The 23394-nt window shown below is 40.8% G+C and overlaps 1 protein-coding gene across 1 annotated transcript in view; it reads right to left on the minus strand.

Moving 5' to 3' along the window:
- Positions 1-22159, minus strand: part of BTC (betacellulin) — a gene marked incomplete at its 3' end in the record, with an annotated part of 40487 nt that extends 18328 nt beyond the window's left edge. Inside the window, exons 1-2 of the mRNA XM_081087051.1 lie at positions 21787-22159; positions 135-233 (exon numbers count right to left, since the gene is read on the minus strand). Coding sequence (XP_080943177.1) covers positions 135-233; positions 21787-21844 — 157 coding nt within the window. The 5' untranslated portion in view covers positions 21845-22159. The remainder of the gene's footprint in view (positions 1-134; positions 234-21786) is intronic.
- Positions 22160-23394: the final 1235 nt, after the last annotated feature.

Here is a 23394-nt window from a genome sequence, read left to right on the forward strand (position 1 = left end):
TACCTGCTATATTAGTATGTGCTAAAAAAAAACAACTACCTAGTTTTATGATTACTATGTAATCAAAAAACTAAACTTAACAAGATTGAAGATGAAGATGATGAAATACAAATGCATTGCTTGTTAAGTATTACCTGCACAGTCTTCTCTGGCATCTCCACAGAGAAGGCCATCATTCTCAGGACTTCTGGTTGAGTTCCCATCTGCCACAACACAGTGGAGGATCACTAGACCTTCAAGTTCAAAACAGAACCAAAACAAACATGAAGACTTGAATATTTCCTGAATGTGAAATACTCTATCAAAATTATGACCCATTTATAAAAATAACAAGCCTGTGGCTTCCATTTCTAATTCATTATCCCACAGGGAGGGATGTGTACACAAGCCAGCATGTCTCATTCTTTTAAGCTCAGTGCAGAAGACAGAATTTTCAAGCCAGCATAACTATGCACCTTAAGTAAGGAAACTTGACCATAATTTGTGATATAAACTTATCATATAAATGGAAAATAGAGTTCTTAGCCACTGGATGAATTAATAAATGAGTTTCCAGGGAGAATGGGTGATGAACCATATGGCAATGTACTTTCTCCATTCCACACAGACCAAATGTTTCTCAAGCATTAATTATTGAGTTCCTTCCTCTTGGAAAGATGTGGCCTAGACATGCAATTTATAGGAATTATTTTAAAACTTTGTTTACATGAAACAAATTGATAATTTTTGAAGCTGAGTGGTGGGTATATCAAGAGTCACTATGCTGGTCTCTCTACTTTTATATATATATTTGAAAATGTCTAAAATAAGAACTTGAGTGGGCTTTCAGTAAAGGTGGCAGTGTAGATAAACATGGTACTTGTATTCTTCCACAATCACATCAAAAATACAACTAAACTACAAAACAACAATCATTCAGAACCACCTGAAATCTAGTTGAACGGAAGTCCTATAACTAAGAATACAAAGAAGCCATATGAAGAATGGTAGGAAGAAAAAAAAATGAATGGTAGGGTGGGCCAGGGCATGAAATAAGCTAGTCCCACTCACACATGTGGTGGATAAAAATTGAGAAGGAAATCTCAGCTGTGGCATTACCCAGAGGAGTGAGGGATCCCAGCTGCACAACCAGGCTCCCAGCCCAAGGGCCCAAGGTTCCAGTACTGGGAAAAGAAGTGCCAGTAACTTCCGGCTGTAAAATCAGTAGGGATTGTGGCTGAGTGAGAAGGCATTCCTATGAAAGGGCCCACCCATGAACTTACTCAGACTTACTCACTCTGAGCTTGCAGGTACAGCAACTTGAAAAGAACCAGGGACATACTGTGATGAAATGAATTGTCTGGCATCTAGGTGTTGACAAAGGTTATTGCTCTTTTTTTGAGACACTCCCCACAGGGCCAGAAGGCAGGTGCCATATCTGAGTCTCCATCAACCTATCACTATTCACCCGCCATTGTAATTCCAAGACCCTGTCCCACCAACTGGCACACCCAAGCTGATTCCAGTGGTTTTTCCATATAAATGGCCTGTCTTGGCTCATTCTTAGGACTCTTGAGAGATTTTTAAATCTCTCACACAAGCAGCAGCATCTGATCTCAGCATGCTATGTACTCTCTCTAAGTAGCCTCAGGCCTGGCACTAGCAGCAGCCAGCCTTAGTTCTCAGGTTAGCCTTTCCTGAGCACCTCCAAGCCCAGCACAAATAACAGGCATCTGCATATTGCTCAGTAGCTTGTGCCAGGTGGCCCCAGGCAGAACAGATGGTTGCTAACCTTGGCCTACACCTCCTGGAAGGCCCTAGAGCCAGCACACCCAGTGGACAGCTACAGACCACATCAAAGCACCACTGTCCAACCAGCTCCACAAGCGACATACTCAAGGAGTACACTCAGCATGCACCAGACCCCTGCTGAAGTAAGTTCTGCTCCATGGGGTGGGCCCCTGCACAGCTGATCCTCCACGCTGGTCATAGCCAGTCCTTGCAGCTGATTGGCCTAGGGATAAATCCATCCCATTTATGTACCAACAGCAATCAAGGCTCAACTATAAGAGGTGGGTGTACATAGACACACCTCAAGTACCCAGTTCTGGTGAATAGTGGAGGGTAGTGATGGAGCATCTAGGACAATTTCAAGTGTATCAACATTTACATCATGGGGCTGCAGGAAAGACAAGAGAGAGCAAGAAATTGATAACATATTTAATAAAATAATGAAGAAAAACTTTCCTAACTTGGTGAAGGAAATAGACCTACAAGTCCAGGAAACACAGAGAGTCTCAACAAGATGAACCAAAAGATACCCACACCAAGATATATCATAATTAAAATGTAAAACATTAAAGACAAAGAGAGGATATTAAAAGCAGCAAGAGAAAAGCAGTTAGTTACCTATAAGGGAGCTCCTATAAGAATGTCAGCTAATTTCTTAACAGAAACATTGCAGGTCAGAAAGGACTGGCAAAAAAGCATTAAAAGTTATAAAAAAAAACAAGGACCTACAGCCAACATTGCTCTCCCCAGCAAAGCAATCATTTAGGACATATAAAGAGATTCCAAGATATAAAGAAGCTGAAGGAGTTCATCACCACCAAACCAGTATTACATGTAATGTTAAAGGGTCTTCTTTAAGAAGAAAAAAAGAAATATATAAAAATATGAACAATAAAATGTCAATAAATACATATCTCTCAACAATTGAGTCTAAAAGAAACAAAATAAACAAACAAGCAGAACAGAAACAGACTCATAGATACAAAGAACATTTTTATATTTTCCAGATGTGAGGGGGGTTAGGGGGTTGAGTGAAAAAGGTGGAAGGGATTAAGAAACACAAATTGGTAGTAGCAGAAAGTCATGGGGATATAAAGTATAGCATAGGGCATATAGTCAAAAATATTCTAATAAATATGTATGATGCCAGATGGGTACGAGATTTATCAAGATAATGAATTAGTAAGATACATAATGACTAATCACTGGGGTATATACCTGAAATGAACATAATATTGTATGTCCACTATAGTTAACAATTCATATCAAACCTGGATTTTTCTGCTTCCACTGAAAAAGCAGAAAGTCTGGCAACATAGCTCTGAAACTCCTTCATGGCAAAACTGGCTGGAGCTAAGTAGTAGGTGACACCTTTAAATGCCACAGACTCCTTCAAGATTTCCGCACTCGTTATTTGAACTGCCTAGACCTGGACAGGAATTTCAGCTTGTAAACTGTATGAAATGACTCAGAAATTAGATAAATGCCCACAAAAACAACTAATCAATCCTGAAGACTGCTTCAAAGAGGGTACTCCTGTTCCATCCAAAATTCAATACATATATTAAGCACTATGTGTTTGGCACAGCTGCAAGACACTGAAGGTTTAAAGATAACAGAAATTATCACTAACCTCAAGGAGCTCACATTCTGGTAATGAAGAAAGATACACAAATCTTTAAAGTGTAATAAGCACAACAGCGGAGGTAATAGAGGAATAACACAGGATGGAGAATAAGCTCTGCCCAGCAGCAAAGACTTCACAGAGAGGGTGAGGATTTATGGTGAGTTTTTCATGAGGGAATAACTATTTTTTAGCATCAGTTAATGACTTCTATAAAATAAAAATTGTGTAAGCAAGATAACATAATCATAGTATATTTATCTATGGATAATCTTCACATGGCAATAATAATGTAAATACTGATAACAAAAAATTGTCATAAAATCAGGGCCAGTAACTTGCCCACATACACCATTGTGAGAAAACTCGTGATTAATCAGTGTCTATGCTTTGCCAATTCTTAAATGTTTTGATTATGACCTCATTAGTAACTATTCTGGAAGTATGTGAGAAGAGAAACCTAACAAGTAAAGTCTAAACTAGACAAATCAAGAAATAGCATTACAAGTAAATTATTTAGCAAGACATAGGCGAACACAGAAGAAATACCTAAAAGAGTTGAAAATGGCTGCTTCTCAGGTAGAGAGGCAAGAAGGCATGGTACAACGATCTGCTGTTGCTGCTATACACTTCTCAGCACTATATAATTTTTAAAAATTCATGTATATTTATTACACTATTAAAAATAAAGTGAGTTTTTAAGAAAGGGATAAAATTGTAATTAACTTGGAGATGATGATAGATAGATAGATAGATAGATAGATAGATAGATAGATGATAGATAGATAGATTTCAGAGAGGAAGGGAGAGGGAGAGATAGATAAAAACATCAATGAGGAGAGAGAATCATTGATCAGCTGCCTCCTGCACACCCCCTACTGGGCATGTGCCCTGACCAGGAATTGAATCATGACCTCCTGGTTCGTAGGTAAATGCTCAATCACTGAGCAATGCCAGCTGGGCCAGACATTCTAACCAAAAGGTACATTTGTAAAAAGTCTTGCCAAAAATAATACGACATATCCAGCTTGTCTGGAGGGTGGATGGGGATTGTGGTGGAACAGGAGGCTGGAGAGCAAGGAGGAAGCACATGGCCTAAGAGTCAAGTTAATTAGTGTGAATTGTTATGCAGCTAAAATGGGTCATTGAACATACTGAAAATCTTTTCTTTTTTTTTTAGTTTGAAAAGGTTACTTTAATGATACAGGTGAATCAGACACACATAACTCAAAGTGGTGTCACTGGGTATGGAGAAGAAGAAATGATTATGAGAGATATTAACAAAGTAAAATATAAAGGATTTGGTGAATAATAGGATAGGGTGGGAATTGACGAAAAGGGAGCCAGAGTTTGTGGCTTGAGTGACTGTCTGGATTGTCACAGATATAAGGTATGCAAAGAAGACAAACAGGTTGAGGATATAACTGATTTGAAATATAAATCCCATTGTGATGGTGTTAGGAGGTGATTAGGTCATGAGGATAGAGCCTTCATGAATGGGATTAGTGCCCTTATAATAGAGACTCTGAGAAACCCTTTGCTGCTTTGGCCTTATGAGCACAGAGAGAAGATATCTGTCTATAAATAAAAAAGCAGGCCCTCTCCCTACCCTAAATCTGCTAGTGCCTTCATTTTGAAATTTGTAGCCTCCAGAACTGTGAGAAATGTTTGTTGCTTACCCAGTCTATGGTATCCTATATAATAAAAGCTTAATATGCTAAGTGTCCGGTCGTCTGTTCAACCAATCAAAACGTAATATGCTAATGATAGACTAAGGCCACTCAACCACTTGCTATGATATGCACTGACCACAAGGGGGCAGACACTCCAACTGTTGGGTTAGCTTTTGCTGGGGTCCAGCCAATCAGGACTGAGCGAGATGGGCCGGACATGCCCTGGAGCCCTCCCATAGTCCTTCCCTGGCTGGCCAACCTCCTGCATCCCTCCCCAGCCCTGATTGTGTACCAGTGGGGTCCCTTGGCCTGGCCTGTGTCCTCTCGCAATCCAGGACTCCTTGGGGGATGTTGGAGAGCTGGTTTCAGCCCGATTCCACAGGCCAGGCTGAGGGACCCTACTGGTGCATGAATTCGTGCACCAGGCCTCCAGTTTTGTTATAATGGCAAAAATGGCTGAGAGGAGACAGGAATAGAGAGAGAATTTCTACTTTGCACACTCTGAGACTTGAAATAACTGTAGCTTATCTAGGAGATAGTAAATGGATATTAGACCTGGAACTCTAGAGAGAAGGCAAAGCTACAGGTTCTACATTAGGAAGTCATGGAAAAGAAACTGGTATTTCATGCCGTGAAAGTAGGGTTCTCAGAAAGATATATGTGAGAAGAGAAATATGATTAAGGACAGAATCCTGAAGCACATCAATATGATACAGGGGCAGAAAGAGAAACATCTTCAAGTGACTGAGAAGGAGAAACCACAGAAGTAAGAAGAGAGTTTTCCTACAAGAATTTGATCAACGGTGCAAAAAAGATTGATGGGGAATTACAGATAAGAGCTTAAAAACACAAACATTGGATTTGCAACCAAAAAGCACTAGTAATATGTTGCTAGAGAAATAGTAGTGGCATGAAGAAGATGCAAATAATTACAGATTACGCTTCAAAGATGTGGAACTGAAGAAGGGAGTGAGAAGACTAGTCAATCTATATAGGAAAACAATTTTTTCTTGTTGTTGTTTTAAATGTGAGAGAAATGGACAAAAAGAAGCCAAAGGCATAGAAGAAAGGCAAAGGATGAATTACCAGTAGATGCAGAAAACCTTGGAAAGTTTAACAGAAAAGCAGGGACTCTTTAATTACAGAAGTCCCCTCTTATCTGCAGGAAATGTCCCAAGGCCCCCTGTGAATGCCTGAAACCTCAGATAGTACTGAACCCTCTATTTTTTTATGTTTTCTCCCATATAGAGATAAAATCCAATTTAGATAGGCACAGTAAGAGATCAGTGACAATAAAAATAAAAGAGCTACCACAATATACTGTAAGAAAAGTTACATGGCATCATTAAGTAAAATGAGGCTTACTCGAACACAAGCACTGCCGTATCTGGTCAGTCCACTTAATAACTGAGACGGCTCCTAAGTGACCAGCGGGTGGGAAGTGTGCACGGTGTGGACATGCTAGACAAGGGGGTGATGCAGGACAAAGACAGAGGGCAAGAGATGTGAGCATGCTACTCAGGATGGCAAGCAATGAAAAGTCTTTATAGAACAGAGCTTAAATGTATTTTATATTTTGGGTATCTCACCCCATTGCTCAAAGAAATCCAAGTTCTGGTTTAAAGTGAATGGGAAACATCCAAAGGGTTTCTCAGTTTTCGCACTACTGATAGTTTGGGCTGGCTAAGTCTTTGTTGCAGGAGGCTGTGCATTGTGGGTTATTGGCAGTGTCCCTGGCTTTTCCCCTCGAAATGCCAGTAGCACCCCTCCTTTTACTCCTGAGTTGTCACAACCAAAAATGTCTCCACACATTGCCAAATATCCTTAGGAAGAAAATTTTTTTGTGGTTGAGAACAATTATAATTCTTTCCAAATCCTTTCAGTATTTTTTATCCAATATATAGCTTTCAGTTTAAGTCAATTGCACATCCTCAAAGTCTCAAATTTTGACTTCTTAGGGAAAGTACCATTATATTGTGGAAAGATCGCCAAACTCATTATAATTCACTATGTGTTTTTGAGTTCATTAACAAACTATCCTGACCTTTTCCTGAAGAAAAATTAAAATCATAGGTTCCCTGCCCTTCCCATAATGTAATAAATGTAAATAAAATAAAAAATATAGTAAAGTAGTTTATAAAGGAACATACACTATTATAATAATCATTATCTTTATCAGAGAAAGTATGGGTTATATTTTAGAGAAAATATGGTACATAGATAGATATGGAAAACATAAGATTTTCATTCAAGAGAGTGAATAGTCAATATATACTTAATATATATTTAGTAAGAATATTAGTGGCATTAAGATCTTTTACCCATTAACTCTCAACTCCCCTAAAATCATTTCTTGGGAGAAGTAATCGATCCCTTCTTTAATATTTCAGTATAGAGACTTCACTCTCTTCAAAAGCATCCAATTTCAGTGAGACCATTCCTCCATTCTATCAATCACAGTCATTCATTCATTCAAAAATTTATTAAACAGCTATTTCTAAAGCTCTACAAAGGCATCTTGATATTGACCTGTTTTTTGCCTTTCTATAATTTTATTCTGCACATTAGAATCACTTAGAATAAATATAATATCTCTTTTTTTTTTTTTTGCCTGACAGATTCTCATATATTTGAAGCCAGCTATCAAGTTTTCCTGAAAGAATTTCTTTTCTTCAGGCTAAATGCCCTAGTTCCTTCAACTGTATTTTCCCTGACATCATCAAGACCTTCATAAGCTTTGTCACTGCCCCCAAATGCAAGGGTAGAATAAGTGTCATTTCACATGGTCTGGCAAAAACAGACTAGAGTGGGGCGCTTAGCCTTCACACTGTGGGCACCCTATTTCTAATAGTGTAGCCCCAAAGAGTCAGCTTTTTCAGTTGTCCCACTAAATACTGGGGGTTCATTGGGTTACAGTAAAATGAAGTTAGAATGTTTTTGTGTTCCTGGGAAGTACTGTATTGATAGGATTATTTGTTCTGCTTTGTGTCATTTTTATTTTTTTCCTAAAAATAAGGTTTTATACCTGGCCCTTTTAAATATTATTGTGTTGGATTTCACTATTATTCAAATATTTTACAGTCTTTTTGCTTTCTTATTATTTCATTCAATCTTACCTCGCTGCTTCACACGACCTGAAGAATTTCTCAGATGCATTAAAGCAAAGAAACATAATAAAATAAAATAATGTTAGATTAGCTTGTTTGCTAAGTGACTGAACATTGAGCCCCTATTTCCAGGGTTACTTTTTAAATATCAACTCCACTCATAAAATTAAAGACAAAAAGGAAAAGAAACCCTTTCCTCCTTTAGTGAGTCAAAGCTCCATTTACTGTTATGCACTCTGAGATTCTCAAATTAAAAATTACTGAATGTATTAAAAGTATTATCCCTGTCAGCCAGCACGGGGGATGAAGTCATTGGGAACAATGCAGGCATTGAAAGAGACACAGCATGACAAGGAGTATGACCCACTGTCTCAAAGTTACTGCTGATGCTGAGGTAAGTCGTATACCAGCTGGGTCAACTATTTAAAACATCAAATGTGACCAACCTAAACAGTCATGTACGTTGTATTTGCCTCATCTCTGAGCTGAATTTTCCATTCTTAGAGCCAAGAGCATTTTATCCAGGGTTGAGCAAAAGTAGGTTTACAGTTGTTTTTATGGAAAATAATACAATAATGAATCCATAATGATACAGGAATAAACTGTAAACCTACTTTTGCCCCACCCTGTATTTCAAAAATAAATATAAAATTACCACAAAATGTCAATTAATCTATATTCTGATAATTTTGGACATCTTTCTTAGATATCCTCTCGTCTACTTGTGTCTAATAAACCCAGTGATTTCTGATGATATCCTATCAATCTTATTTTAGGATTTGAACCTCACTCCACCCCCACTAGAAAACCTAACTGTAAATTAAAGGATAATGTATCAAGCTATGAATATAAGCAGAAGTTGGAAGAGTATTTCATAGGCACACATTTTTTCATTTATTTTAAAGGGAAGCAGTATAGATTAATGGTACAAGGATACATTTCAAGACAAATGAAAATGGATTTGAATCCTGATGTACCTTTTAATTATGAGCTTTATAATTATGATTAAGTTTTTCAACATTGAACTTCAGGGTTCCCACCCATAAACTGAGGCTCACAATATATAATTTACAAGGTAAACATTTAGCTATGCGCTTAAAGGAATGAAAAAAATAAATTATGAATTAGTAACCTTGGTAATATCTGGCACACTGTAGTCACTCAACAGAATAGCAGCTGTAGGAGACCTGAAGTAAAAAAAGAATTCTAATTACTCTGATAAAACATTCTCCCTCTTATAAATGGCTATTGAAAAATTTCTACATTTATGGTGTGATTTGCCTTCTGTATAAAACACATTTATGAAATAAACTACATAAGATAAATATAGCTACCTATACAGTACACACTAAGCAGTGTGCTTATATGTATGTACTCAGTGAGGCAAAACCATTTGTTGGTCTTCCCACATGCTGTTTCTTTCCAGTGAGTTTTAAAAAGAGATTTGAAGTGAATGCGCCTCGACTGGTTGGTAGAACTATGGTGTCTTCTACATGTGCAGTTCTTTGTACTCTTAGTACAGTTCTGCCAGTGACTCAGCACACTGCTTATGCCAAATGAGATTATTGATTCAGTCAGTTGGTTAAGTGATTCAGTGCCACAAATATAATAGACTAGAGGCCCAATGCACAAAATTCATGCAAGAGTAGGCCTTCGCAGCCCAGATGCCTCAGCCCTTGCAGCCCTGGCTTTATCCAGAAGGTCCGGACAGACAGTCATTCTGCTGTTTGGCACTTGGTTGATTTGCATATTACACTTTTATTATTATAGATAAAGTCAGATCTTAGACGATACTATTTCAAAACCCAGTATATTGTAAATCATCTCTCTGGCTTTGGAAAAATAAAGTTAATAACGTTTTTAAAGTTTAAATCAACATTCTGGGCAATTTTCCCACTGTATATTGTCAAGAATAATAACAGAACCTTGAATATGTATTATAGACAGAGAATTTTCCAAATTCAAAAAGAGATCCCATCTAACATAAAGTTGACAAAATATCAGGGGGCAGAAATGATGTTTAACACTGGGCTTGTGCTTGGCTGAGACAAAAACGGTGAACTAGGTGAATTTGATATTGGTGTTCTCCATCTTTTTCTGTAATTATCATTTCCGTTGCCCTCCTATAAACCAGCATCTTTATACTACTTCAATATTCTCCCAAGGAGAATGTAATTCTTTAATATATTACCATTTCTAAATGTATTTGATTTTAAAACAGATCTGCAAAGGGGAAAAAAATGACTTAATTCAAAAGAGATACATGAGAATCAAGTGTCCCAACCTGAATCTTTTAGAAAGCAGAGACTGAGATACAGATGAAGGGATTATCACTTTATTTGGGAGGTACAAGCTCTGGGCCGTGAGAATGAGAGAAAAGGAAATAAACTGAAAAGAAGGAGGCAAAGCAAAGCAATTTGTGTACCCACCATGCAGGGTGTAGCTCCAAAGTGAAAGCCAGAGACACAAATTTGCTCAGACGACATGTTCACCCATACAGGAGCTAGGCTAAGCATTCGAAAAGGAACTGTGCCTTCAATGAGTCCACAGAAAAAGAATGAAGGAAGACTGTGTCTGTTCCAATCACCTTCATCATTCATTTCTATTGGACAAAATGTCCCCCACTGAGTGCTAACTTCCTCAATCTCTGGTCCCTTAGTGAGTGAGAAGCCAGAATTCATGTCTTGGGAGATAATGTTGTACAAAAAAGGGGGTGACCTGGTATAGGTGGGGAGCAGAGCAAGAGAAAAAGAAGGTACTTGAAGGGGTTTTAAGAGGTGCACAATGTTTGTGTCCCAATACAGTGAGGGATAGCAGGACACCTCATGGAGAGCCATGTTCTAGGACAGGGAAGGATTTTTCTAAGGTCTCTCAAATTGCAGTACTTGGAGAACAGCCTAATCTGTGAAACTGAGAGATAGGCTTTTGGATTTCCAGGACCAAGAAGGGAAGCAGAGATGAGGGCAGAGAAATAAGAAGAGGATCTTCATAAACAGTTTATGTCCATTCAAAATTAGGAAAGTGAAACATGAACTCCTTTCTCCTCCAATGTAAAATTCTATTCCAAATAGTAGAAACAATATCTTGCTGTTTAAGATGGAGAATGATGGATCACACTTTTCCTTAACTCATCAAAGTACTCCACAATCATATTTTTAAAGCCCGGAGAGGAAAGTAATTTAACAACCTGTCATATATAAACTGACTCATATATCTGAAAACTGTCAACACCACAATAAATGCCTTTGCCAGTAAATCATGCTCTTTTTTCCAGCATGATTGTTATTAAATCTGTGACAACAATGACTAAATTGAATGGGACCCATAATAACCTATAGCTAGTTTCTCAGAAATCATTATTGTCAAAACTTGACTTTTTGATTCCTACTCCTTTATGACAGGAACAGATCAGACAATCAGACATTGTAATACTTTAAATGAGGAGCTCAAGGTCTCACTGAATTTCCACAATAGTTCAAAGAGAGGAGGCAAAAAAGAGCCAAGAAAAAGAACAATTTGATCCCAGAGAGGATTATCCAAGTACAAAGTGAGGATGAAGAGTGCAGCTGGCCTTTGGATCTAGCGATAACACAGCCTTTGACCCACGAGGAAGCAGCCATCAGACTCTAATAGTGGTACAGAAGAGAACATAGAGTTTGAAGTAGCTGCTTAACCAACCTGAAAACTACACACAAACCCATCCAGAATTTAGGTCCATAAACCTATTTAGGTTAATCAACCCAACTTAGCATTAATCATTATTATCTTTATTAATAAAATCATTTTTAGAGACAATAAATAAATAAATAAATAAATAAATAAATACATGTCAGGTAGTATCTTTAAAGTACCAGGTATACAAAAAACAAATTCTATTGGAATTACCAAAAGAGGCAATGTGTTAAGTGAAGAAATCATAGGGAAATGTTTCATAGAAGGTGGGAACTAAACAGGACTAAAGGCAATGACATAGAAATGAGTTTGGTATGTTTGGGACACAATGAGTAAAGCTGTTCAGCTGGAACAAAAAAATATACAAACAAGCATTTTAAAAAAGGAACTTCTTGATGTGTATGGGGGAACATGAAATAATTCAATTGATTTTCTTGTGTGACCTATAGTAAGACTCATTAAGAAATGGTCACACCACATATTTCCAGTTGAAGCTTTGTAATGTCTGTTCACCACATTTTGAAAGATAGATTCCCAATTAAGAATCTGAGTGGTCTAGAAACCCATTCAATAAGTATTTGATAGTGGTGAATGCTGTTGAATAGAAATTAGTAAGAAAGAATGGGGTGTGTTTCCTTTGGTATGCTTTGCTAAGGCAAATGAGAAACAGCTTATTATTCTTGTCTGTAGTTTTATCTGGAATATAAATCTCATTTCCAGTCACTCTTTTAACCCTAAATTACAGGATACTTGTAATTTAGTTTTGTCCTAGCTGGTTTAGCTTAGTGGGTAGAGCATTGATCGGCCTGTGGACTGAAGGGTCCCGGATTCAATTCTAGTCAAGGGCACTGGCTTGGGTTGCTAGCTCAATCCCTGGTATTAGATGGTCAATGATTCTCATCATTGATGTTTCTATCTCTCTCTCCCTCTCCCTTCCTCTATGATATCAATAATATATATATATATATATATATATATATATATATATATATATATATATATATAAGAATGTAGTTTTGAAGGCAAAAACTGAGCCCATGGCATAGGATCAGTACTACATCCCAAGACAGCCGTGGGCAAACTATGGCCCGCGGGCCGGATTCGGCCCGATCGGCTGTTCTATCCGGCCCGCGGAGCCGAAAGAGCGGAGGGTTCTCTTGCTCTCCCCTCCGCTCCTTCACCAGCAGCAGTGTTAACATGTATTAGTTCACACAAACACTCCATCCATGCTTTTGTTCCGGCCCTCCAATCCAGTTTAAGAACCCATTGTGGCCCTCGAGTCAAAAAGTTTGCCCACCCCTGTCCCAAGATAAGGATCATGAGAAGGCATGTTCACTGTATCCAGTTTTGAAGGGAAAATCTCAAGTAATTTTCAAAAAAATTCTTCACCATTTGTTTCCCAGGTCTCCAAGTGCCCTACCTTTTTGTTCCTTCCCAGAGAAATCTACTGACAATTTCTTAGTTTGAAATTCTACCTACCAACCTCCAAAGCATTTCCAAAGCACAGTCACATCATCCTGAGTTCTTAGAGACATAAGAACCCTTGGTAGTTATTTGGTCCACCTCCCATCTCACCTAGGAATCACCTCTGTACAACTTCCTATAAGTGCCATTCAGACCACACACATGTGGGAAGCTCGTCACATCCTAAGTCAGTGGTTTCCATTTTTTCAAAGTTCCACTTGGAAGGAAATTCTGCCTAAATTAAGGCGAGAGCTCTGCTTTCTGGAATTAATTAATCCAAGTTATGCTCTCTGATTTAAACTGAGGAAATCTTTGTTGAGACAACTTTTCAACTATTTGAAGTTGGTTCTCATAAACCAAAACTTTCTCTTTTATACCCACCACTCCAACTTCTATTCTCGTGTGTGTGTGTGTGTGTGTGTGTGTGTGTGTGTGTGCGCGCGCGCGCGCGCGCGCGCGCGCACGCACTACTTGCCTTCTTCAGTTACCATCAATCTGCCTCTGGTCTTTTAAGAGTACCAATGATTTCCTCACAGCTCACTCCTCAGCCTCAGCCTCCTTCATTTCTACAGTATTTGATACAGTTGACCTTCCCAAATCTTCCATCTACAATCCACTCTTGGCTTCCTGAATTGTCCATTGATTTTCACTCAACTGTGCTAGCTCTTTTCTTTCATTGTGGTAAAATACACATGACATAAAATGTACTATCCTAACCAGTTTTAAATGTACAGTTCATTGGGATCATTCGTACTGTTGTGCAACATCACCACCATTCATCTTCAGAACTCTTTTCATCCTTGCAAAACTGAATCTCTAGACCAGGGGTGGGCAAACTTTTTGACTCGAGGGCCACAATGGGTTCTTAAACTGTACCGGAGGGCCGGAACAAAAGCATGGATGGAGTGTTTGTGTGAACTAATATAAATTCAAAGTAAACATCATTACATAAAAGGGTATGGTCTTTTTTTTTTTTTTAGTTTTATTCATTTCAAACGGGCCGGATCCAGCCCGCAGGCCATAGTTTGCCCACAGCTGCTCTAGACCCACTAAACAGTAACTCCCCAATCCCTCCTCTCTTGGCCCCTGGCAACCACCTTTCTACTTTCTGTTCTCTATAATTTTGCTTTTGTCTTCTTTTAATATAATGCTATTCAATCTCACAAAATACCCATGGACTCATATGTGAACACATATATACTGAGGATTTATTATGTCCTAGGTACTGTGCTAGATCCTGAAATTTTAATCAGTTAAATTATTTCTTTATATTTTAAGCCCTATTTTTTAGCTAGGTGATTGTCCAAACTGGCTAGTCATCAGAATCTCCTGTAAGACCTCTAACACACATACACACACATCCTATCTAATAAAGAGGGAATATGCTAATTGACCCACACACCATCACAAAGATGGTGGCACCAACAGCCAATAAGGAGAAATATGCAAATTAACTGCCCCTCCCTCAAACATGGCGGTGCCTACAGCCAATAAGGAGGGAATATGCTAACTGAATGCCCACCCTCAAAGATGGTGGCACTCACAGCCACAAGATGGCCAGCTGGGGAGGGTAGTTAGGGGCGACCAGGCCTGCAGGGGAGGGCAGTTAGGGGTGACCAGGCCGGCAGGGGATGGCAATTGGGATGACTGGACCGGCAGGTGAGGGCAGTGTGTATATATATATATATACACTAGTAGCCCAGTGCATGATATCACACACAGTAGGCTGTCTGCTGCTTCCACAGGAGTCAGTGGGAGCCGCACCACTTCTGCGGGAGCTGGGAGGGACCCATGCCACTTCCACGGGAGGCAAGAGCAAGCTGCTGGTGCCCATGGGAGGCAGGAGGGTCCTGCACCACTTCAGGAGGCTGGAGGGAGCAGCCATCGCCCATGGGAGCGGGGGTGGGATGGGGGGTTGGGAGGGAGGGACCTAGAGGTGCTCCATGCGCACTCAGCCTCGGTCATTACTGTGACACCGTATGGACAATTTGTATATTACCTCTTTATATATATATATATATATATATATATATATATACATATATATATATATATATATATATTAAACTTTATTTTGAAAGACAGGTTTCCCCCACTATCTAAAAGTAAAAGTAGAATATTCTTATGAAACCTTTCGTAAGCTAAAATGGCATAAAGTAAAGAAACAATTACCTTAGAGCAAACACATCTTGCTAATGGATGCACAAAAGAAATAGAAATAAAGCACAGATGCTCAGAGACATTGTAAAATTTTATGGCCACTTGATCCTGAGATGCTGAGTGTAGTTCCTGGGTAAAAAGCTTGGGGAAAAGCAAGGGACACCTGTAAATTTAGATTTACAGGAAACTGCAAAGTATAGAGCATTCCCATAGTACACTCTCACTCACTCCCATTTCCTTTGATGTTATCATTTTGCATTATTAAGGTACATTTATCAAAACTAAGATTCAACATTGATCCATTAATATTGACTAAACCCAAGGTTTTATTCTGATTGCACCATTAATGTCCTTTTTCTGTGTCAAGATTCTTAGCAGCCTCTGGTCTGTGACAGGTTTTCAGCTCCACCTTCAAGAGGGGCAGAATCTACATATATTATTTGCAATTATTCTGTTGAGGAAAATGTTTTTCCTTCTCTTGGAAATTCTTTAAACAGTTATATTTATAGGAACATATTAACCAGACTTTAGTAGGTCTGGGGAGAGGCCTGATAACCTTTACTTTTTACATTCCTTGGGAGAACAATCAGATTTGGAGTCCAAAATAGTTCACATCTCCACAGGAAAACACACACACACACACACACACACACACACACACACACACACACACACACACACAAAACAGCTCTCATTCACATGTACCATAAACTCCTTGTCTCTCTCGGGTTAACAGTCTCAGAGACAGTTTTACTTGTTCCTTTCCTTTCCTAACCCACACATGACTTGTCATTCTATCCTATCAATTCTTGCTTAGAAATATTTATTGAGTTTATTCCTTTGTCTTGATTGCCTGGTCCAGACTTTCTGGGCTAGTTAACAGTAGCTTTCTCTTTACTTGCCTCTTATTGCATTAGTTCTCTTTTTCTGATCTACTCTGCACACTTAAACCAATATTTAAACCACTGCATACCCTGTATTATTTCCCTTCTGAAAAATGCCACAATAGCTACCCATTATCCATTAGTATTGTACTCCCAAGAAGAGGTCCTCTGGCATGAGTTGAGGTCCTCTGACATAACATTATTAAGTTAAATAAGGCTAAATGAATTGATAAACCTATGATTTTCCAAAGAGGGAAATATCACATTAATAACTCAACCAACTCAGTCAAGTTGAAATAAGGCAATAAGGCTGAATACAAAGATTGTTCAAATTTTTGTCACTGTTTTGGAATTAATGTTTCTAGTCTACAAGTCAGAATGTAAAGAATAAAAGTATTTCATGGCTATTTGACTTAGCCTTGCTGATAATCAAAGTAGGTTATTACCTAATTGATGTGACCTAAGATTAAATACTCTATCTCTGTCAACCATCTAAAAAATTATCTTATTTAGCAATTAGAAATTCATTTGAGCTACCAAGATTCCCTTTTCAAGATACAAATATGCCTGGGAAAGCTAGCAGCCATTAGCAGTAAAAGCATACCCATTTCCATCAGATGGCTTTCTCTTAAGTTGTAGTCTGAAGCACTCCCGACCAACTGGACTTCAGATTCTTTGTGGACGCAGGGGTCTGCCCGAGCCATTTGGAAGTGCATCATGATCATGGCTTAAGCCTAAACTACACACAGCCCTGATTCCGGCTTGCATGGACCCTCCTGGAAAGACACTGATCCTTATGGAGATGCTTAAGAGCACGGTTCATGGGTATTCATGTCTATATCCTGGCATGAGCTGACTACAATTAAAGGGTGAGAACAAACAAGATGATGTTTTTCCCTCCAGGCTCTCTGTGGACTAAGGGGCACAGGAGTACTGGGGTGAACAATCCCCACAGAGATGAGGCCGTGCCAGAAGCTTGTGCCCCTGGGAGAGACGTAAGTATCCTCTGTCCTCTGCACTTTCCATTTTGGCACAGGCATTGGCAGGCCAAGCTGCAGCAGGGGCATCACAGGGTATGCCTGCAGTACTGGGCTCTCCCAGAATTGTTCGGGCATTCCCACACCACAAGAGAGAATCATGCAATGGCGAAAACTGATTTTGTAACAGTTGTTAATATTCAAGTGTGGCCTGTGAAACCTGAGGTTTTTCAAGTGAAGAAAAAACACATGCAAAAACTCCAATTCTCTTTTAAGTCAAAATCATGTCTGAAGAGGCAAATCCTAAAATCTTCCAGTGTTTGGGGCTTCAGTTACATCATTTGTACAATGGGAATTTTACCTGCTGCCACCTTCTGCTTTATAACTTCAAAGCTAGATATTACAATCATGAATACATTCATGTTTTCTAGCAGAACTTAAAACCAACTTGCAAATATTAACGTCTTAGATTTTAATAAGGAGAACATATTTTTTATTTGAAAACGCACTCATTTTTTTCAAAAGAAAAGTTTTTCCCCTTTTTCATTGGTTATAATTTCAGTGTTAGTGTTATATAGCAAGTGGATGTGAGGGAGAAACAAACAAAAAAAAAAGAATTACAGAGAATGACTCAATTTTTTTAAGATAAAAAACCCACTTTAAAGAAAGTTATTGCCCCTTTACCATATTTCTCAAAGAATCAAGCATCCATGATTATCTCTGATGATAACGTTTGCCTGAAACAGAGATCCCATTACCTAGGAAATGGAAGTTAAGTGATATTGTAAAAAAATTTTCTCTTAAATTTTCCAATGAAAGTGTTGGTTACAGATCACTGCAATGTCAAGTTGGTAAGAACTTTAGTCTCATCTAAAGCAACTACTTCATTTTGCAAATGAGAAAATCAAGGCCCAGAAATAATGTATAACTTGCAGGCATCTCTGAGTCATGGATAGCAGAGTAGAACCAGGTCTCATGCCTGCTCAGTGCCAGTTCTCAAGGTGCTTTTCACTGACACACACACACACACACACACACACACGCTAGTGCATCACACAGTACATTGCTCACATTCCTTTCAAAAAGTAAGTACAATAACATGTGACTTAAATTGGGAATAAGACTTAAAAGTACAGTGAGCGTGAGAGAAAAAGGACCACTTTCTGTGAACACTGATGCCAACAAGACAGCCTTTGGCATTTTGCAGCGAGTGGAGCTTTAGGGGATCTAAAGAGTTCGATTCCCTAAGCCAAACATTCAACAGGGCAGTTGTACATTTAGGTTACTCTGAGTGTACAATAACACTAGGTTAGGGTTTTTCTGCTTTTTAACAGGGTTTGAGAAAAAAGATAAAGCACTGTGTGATAGTAAAGGGGGAAGACTATCCATTAATCGGGAATAATAATTTCTACCACAACATTTCACAAGGCACATCACCCTAATTTAAGGCCTGAATTAGCTCATGCCTGGATCACAGCTGTGAGACAATCAGGTCTCTGGCCCCCAGCACCTCTCCCCCTGCTCCCACACTGCACCCCGCTGACCAGTTTACCTCCTTGAGTCTTTGTTTGCATTATATCATTCCGTATTCAAGACCTATGATGGTGTGGGTTTAACTGTTTATTGATTCATGTCCAAATATTTTAATGTAGCTTTTTTTGGCTCTTCGTCATCTGTCTGCCTCTCATAAATTCTACTTTCTGGCATGCTGATGGACTCTCTCTCCAGGAAAACAATCTTATTTCCATCACCAGCCCTTGTATATCATTGGCGTCCTTTCTCTACTATTTCAAATGCTACCCAAGCTTCAAGGCACCCACTCATGTCCTCCAGGCAGCTGTTCCCCACTACCCCGCCCTCCACTGTTGAAGCTCTGGTGGAGGTAGCTCTCCCTTCCTGGCTTCATGAATTTTTCTCTTATTGTGTCATATCTGTTAGTCGTGTATCCCCAATTCAACATAACATCTTTTAGAGCAGAAATCATGCCTTCGAAATTACATCTTGGAGTTTCTTGAGCCCTCATCCCACTCCCATTTCCATATGCTCTCGCCGTACTGACTGGAGCAGATGCCCAGTAAATACTTTGAGTGTTGGACAGTCCATATGAGTTGTAAGGAGAAAGTTGCACCTTCATCCAGAACTGGCATAGCATCAGCACTGGTCCTGGGCGTAACTCTCAGACCCACTGCTCTTCTTGGAGGCTCCACACCACTCCACCACTAACCTGTTCCTGACTTCCTCCTCTGCAGGGTTTGTTAAATCAGTTCCTTCTCTCTACCCATGGACTGTCCACTTCCAGCCAAGGTCACAAACCTTTTCAGCCACCTCTCTGACTCCAAAGAACAGCCACATGAAAGTTTCCATTTAGGTTCCATTTCTTTTCCCTCCGTAAGAGAAATCCCAGCCCTTCCTAGGCTTGAAGCTGTAGACACTTCAGCTGTGAAGACTCCTCTCCCACATAAATGCCCCAAGCCCAGGTGTCCCTGCCCCACATCCCAGCTAAGCCTGCACAATACTAGTTTTCCTTCCCTCCACCCCCCTCAAAATGACCGTGATGTCGATGGGATGCCTGAAAGTGGTGGGTTTTCCTGTTACCTTATCACATGGGAGGGGCAAGGGAGCCTGGTTTCCAACTGCATACACCTCCCCCAGCACCTGAAGTTCCAGGTTCCTGTCTGCCAGCACAGACTCCCAAGGCGGTGGGGACAGCCTCCAGGGATTTCTGGGCATCCTGCATCTCCTCCCACCGGCCTCTGCCCTCTCTTCCCTCACACCACGTGACCACACCCAGTGGTCCTTAACCTAACAACCTAGATCAGTGATGGCGAACCTATGACACGCGTGTCAGAGGTGACACGTGAACTCATTTTTTTGGTTGATTTTTCTTTGTTAAATGGTATTAAATAAAAAAATAAATATCAAAAATATAAGTCTTTGCTTTACTATGGTTGCAAATATCAAAAAATTTCTATATGTGACACGGCACCAGAGTTAAGTTAGGGTTTTTCAAAATGCTGACACGCCGAGCTCAAAAGGTTCGCCATCACTGACCTAGATTAAACCTTCGAAATAAAGAAAAGTTTTCCCTCTTGCAATTTCTCCTTAAGATAAAGAATATACAGTCACATGCTGCCTAAGGAGGTTTGGCCAACAAGGGACCACATATAGGATTGTTGGTCCCCAAAGACTATAATGAAGCTGAAAAATTCCTATCACCCAATGACTTCGTAGCCAGCATGATGTCATAGAGCAACACATTACTCACCGGTGCATGGTGATGCTGGCATAAGCAAACCTAGTGTGCTGCCAGTCTTATAAATGTATAGCAATACAATTATGTACAGTACAGATCACATGATGATGATAAGAAGTGACTGTTACTAGTTTACGTATTACCTATGCTACACTTTTTATTGTTATTTTAGACTGCATCTTTCTACTCCTTAAAAACAAGTGTCCTGTAAAACAGTATGCTTTGTTACACTAGCAGCAGTCTCACACATTTTGTTTACCAAGCGTCCTGATTGCATGCTTTTCTCTTGTGCTTGATTTAATTTCATGTTGCTTTGTACAGTAACACGTTGTATAGGCTTGGGACCTAGGAGCACTAGGCTATACCATAGGGCCCGGGGGGGGGGGGGGTGCATTAGGCTATACCTTCTGAGTTAGTGGAAGTACACTCCATGGGGTTCACACGATGGTGGAATCCCCTAACAACTCCTTAGAATGCGCATCCCGGTCTAAGCAGCACGTGACTAGATCCCCAGTAAAGCATCTGTGTGTTTCATGGACAGTGCCCTAGGGGGAACATGTCATTTCCTTTTTCTTTGCTGCCCCATCAGCAACAGGAGATCAGGTCTCAGAAGTTGCCTTTTCTCCTCCAGCTCCCCCCACTGCTCCAGCAAGAAATAGGTGTAAGAATTCAATCCCAAGCCTAGGCCAGCTCCAGTCTCCCCAGGAGTAAGCTCTCTCTTACCTCTGGCACACACACCAAGGAAAGACCCATCCACCTTGCCCTGCACTCCCAGCCCACATCTTAAGCCAAGGAATTCTCTTTCCAGCTACTCCCGGGATATCTTTCTCTTCCTCTCCCATGCTCCTGCTTTTCCTCCCACCAATTCTCACTCAGGAGCACGGAGCCCCCCACGGAGCCCCCCAAGTCTTTGAGGGCACCCTGCCTAGCAACCCCGGTCCTCCGCTCTGCGCCAACAGCTGCAGCACCAGCCGCTGGGCCCGGGATCCCTTCCGCCCTCTCGCAGCCCTGCGCGCCCAGGGACAGCCCCAGCAGGTGCCCTTAAAACGTCGCACTCTCCCAGGGGCCCAAGTTCCCTGACCTGCCCCTGTCAGCCCCACGCCGCCCTGGGTCCAGATGCCAGCTCGGATCAGAGTTCGCTCTCCCTGCGACTCCACCCCAGCTTTCCTCCTGGGTCTCCAGCACCCAGTGCGGCCACTTACCCAGGGCCAGGAGCAGCGGCAGGGAGCCGGCGCCGCTGCCCGGGGCGGTCAGGTCCATCAAACCCGCGCTGCAGGGCGGGCAGCCCCTAGACGAGCCTCCCGCCTCCTCCTGCGTCCCTTTTCCAGGCCACGGAGCGTCCGAGGAGGTGCCTGGAAACTAATCCTGGAGCCAGAAGGAAACGAAACTACTCTTCAGGCTGGAACCCTGGCTACAGGGCAGGCAAACACCCAGGGCGGCGGCCTCCGGATCCCCGAGAGTCGCTGGGAGGAGGGAGCCTCCTACTTATTTCTGCTCTTTCTGCACACACCCCACCAGCCAGGCGCAGGACGGCGGCGAGGTGGTAGTCTGCAGGTTGTTCCCACCCAAACTGCCCCACACCCACACTGAGAGTCATATTGGGGCTGCCCTGGGGCCAGCTCAGCCGCTCCACCTGCTGGGTCGCGCCTGACTGTCCCTGTCCCTCCGCCTGGGGGAGTAAACAGGTAGCCGGGAGCAGGGAGAGAGTGCACCGCAGGGGAGTCAGATGTGTCCTACAAGGCCTGCAGGCGGCCCAGGGAGAAGCCTGCTGCCAAACTCTGAGGGAGAAGCAGAGAGTCAAATGTGCTCTGGAATTCCAGCTTTCCTGCAGCCAATTGCCGGTCTCTTGGAGGGGCGAGAGCCAAGCAGGGCTGTGGTTAACCTCAGGCATTTGACAATTTACAAGCCCTCTGTTTACATGTATCATTTGTTGGCTATCTGGGAGTTTGGACTCCCCAAGAGCTACTTTAGAAATGTCATTTATATCTTTATTTATTCATTTATCCATTGTATTTTTTTTACTTATTTATTTAATTCATTCACTCTATTGGATCTGTAAAAATAAGAAGAATGCTTTTTGCCCGTCTCTATTTCATCACACCTCCTCTTTTATGGAGAAGTGGAATCTGATCCAAGCATTTTCTGGAACACAAAGGCATCCTCATAGCTTTCGAAGACAGAAAGCAGCACCCAGCGTTACCTTTCGAGGTTAATAAATTCGCCTCCAAAATAACTAAAGGGTACAGCTGTGTTCAGTCTGATCTACATTCCTCTTGCAAGGTCAGTGTGCGGAAGCGTGCCCCCTCAGTCGAGAAGTTCTATTTCTTGGACATCCACAAGGCCCATATGTAAACTGCATTTACATATGAAATGCAGTTCAGAGGTCTGGTCCTTCCTCCCCATTGCATAAATTATACAAGTTATGATACATTTTTTCCACACCATTTTAGTGCCCCAAAGCAGCCCATATGTCCAGAGGAACAAAAATCAACTGTTAATTTTCAGAATCCCATGCTAGCCTCCACATGGCAGTTCATAAAGTCTTGATAGAGAGGTCATGGGATAGACTATTAATGTACCCAGCTAAAGGGAGAGGAGCACATTAAGCCAAGGATTTGGCACCATCTCCTTCCTCTTCCTTTCTGATAGTCTCTTCTTCCCTGAGAACCAGGGCCCCATGTTAAGGCATCTTTCACACTGAGATGACACCCGAGCCAGCAACAGTCATGCTATCCTCCAACAGAGCATTATTCTATTTTTATTTTCCATTGACACTAATAAACAATAAAGCACACCTAAGTAAAAAAAAA

This window comes from Myotis nattereri (assembly GCF_964212035.1).
Source record: "Myotis nattereri genome assembly, chromosome: 1".
Taxonomy (NCBI): domain Eukaryota; kingdom Metazoa; phylum Chordata; class Mammalia; order Chiroptera; family Vespertilionidae; genus Myotis; species Myotis nattereri.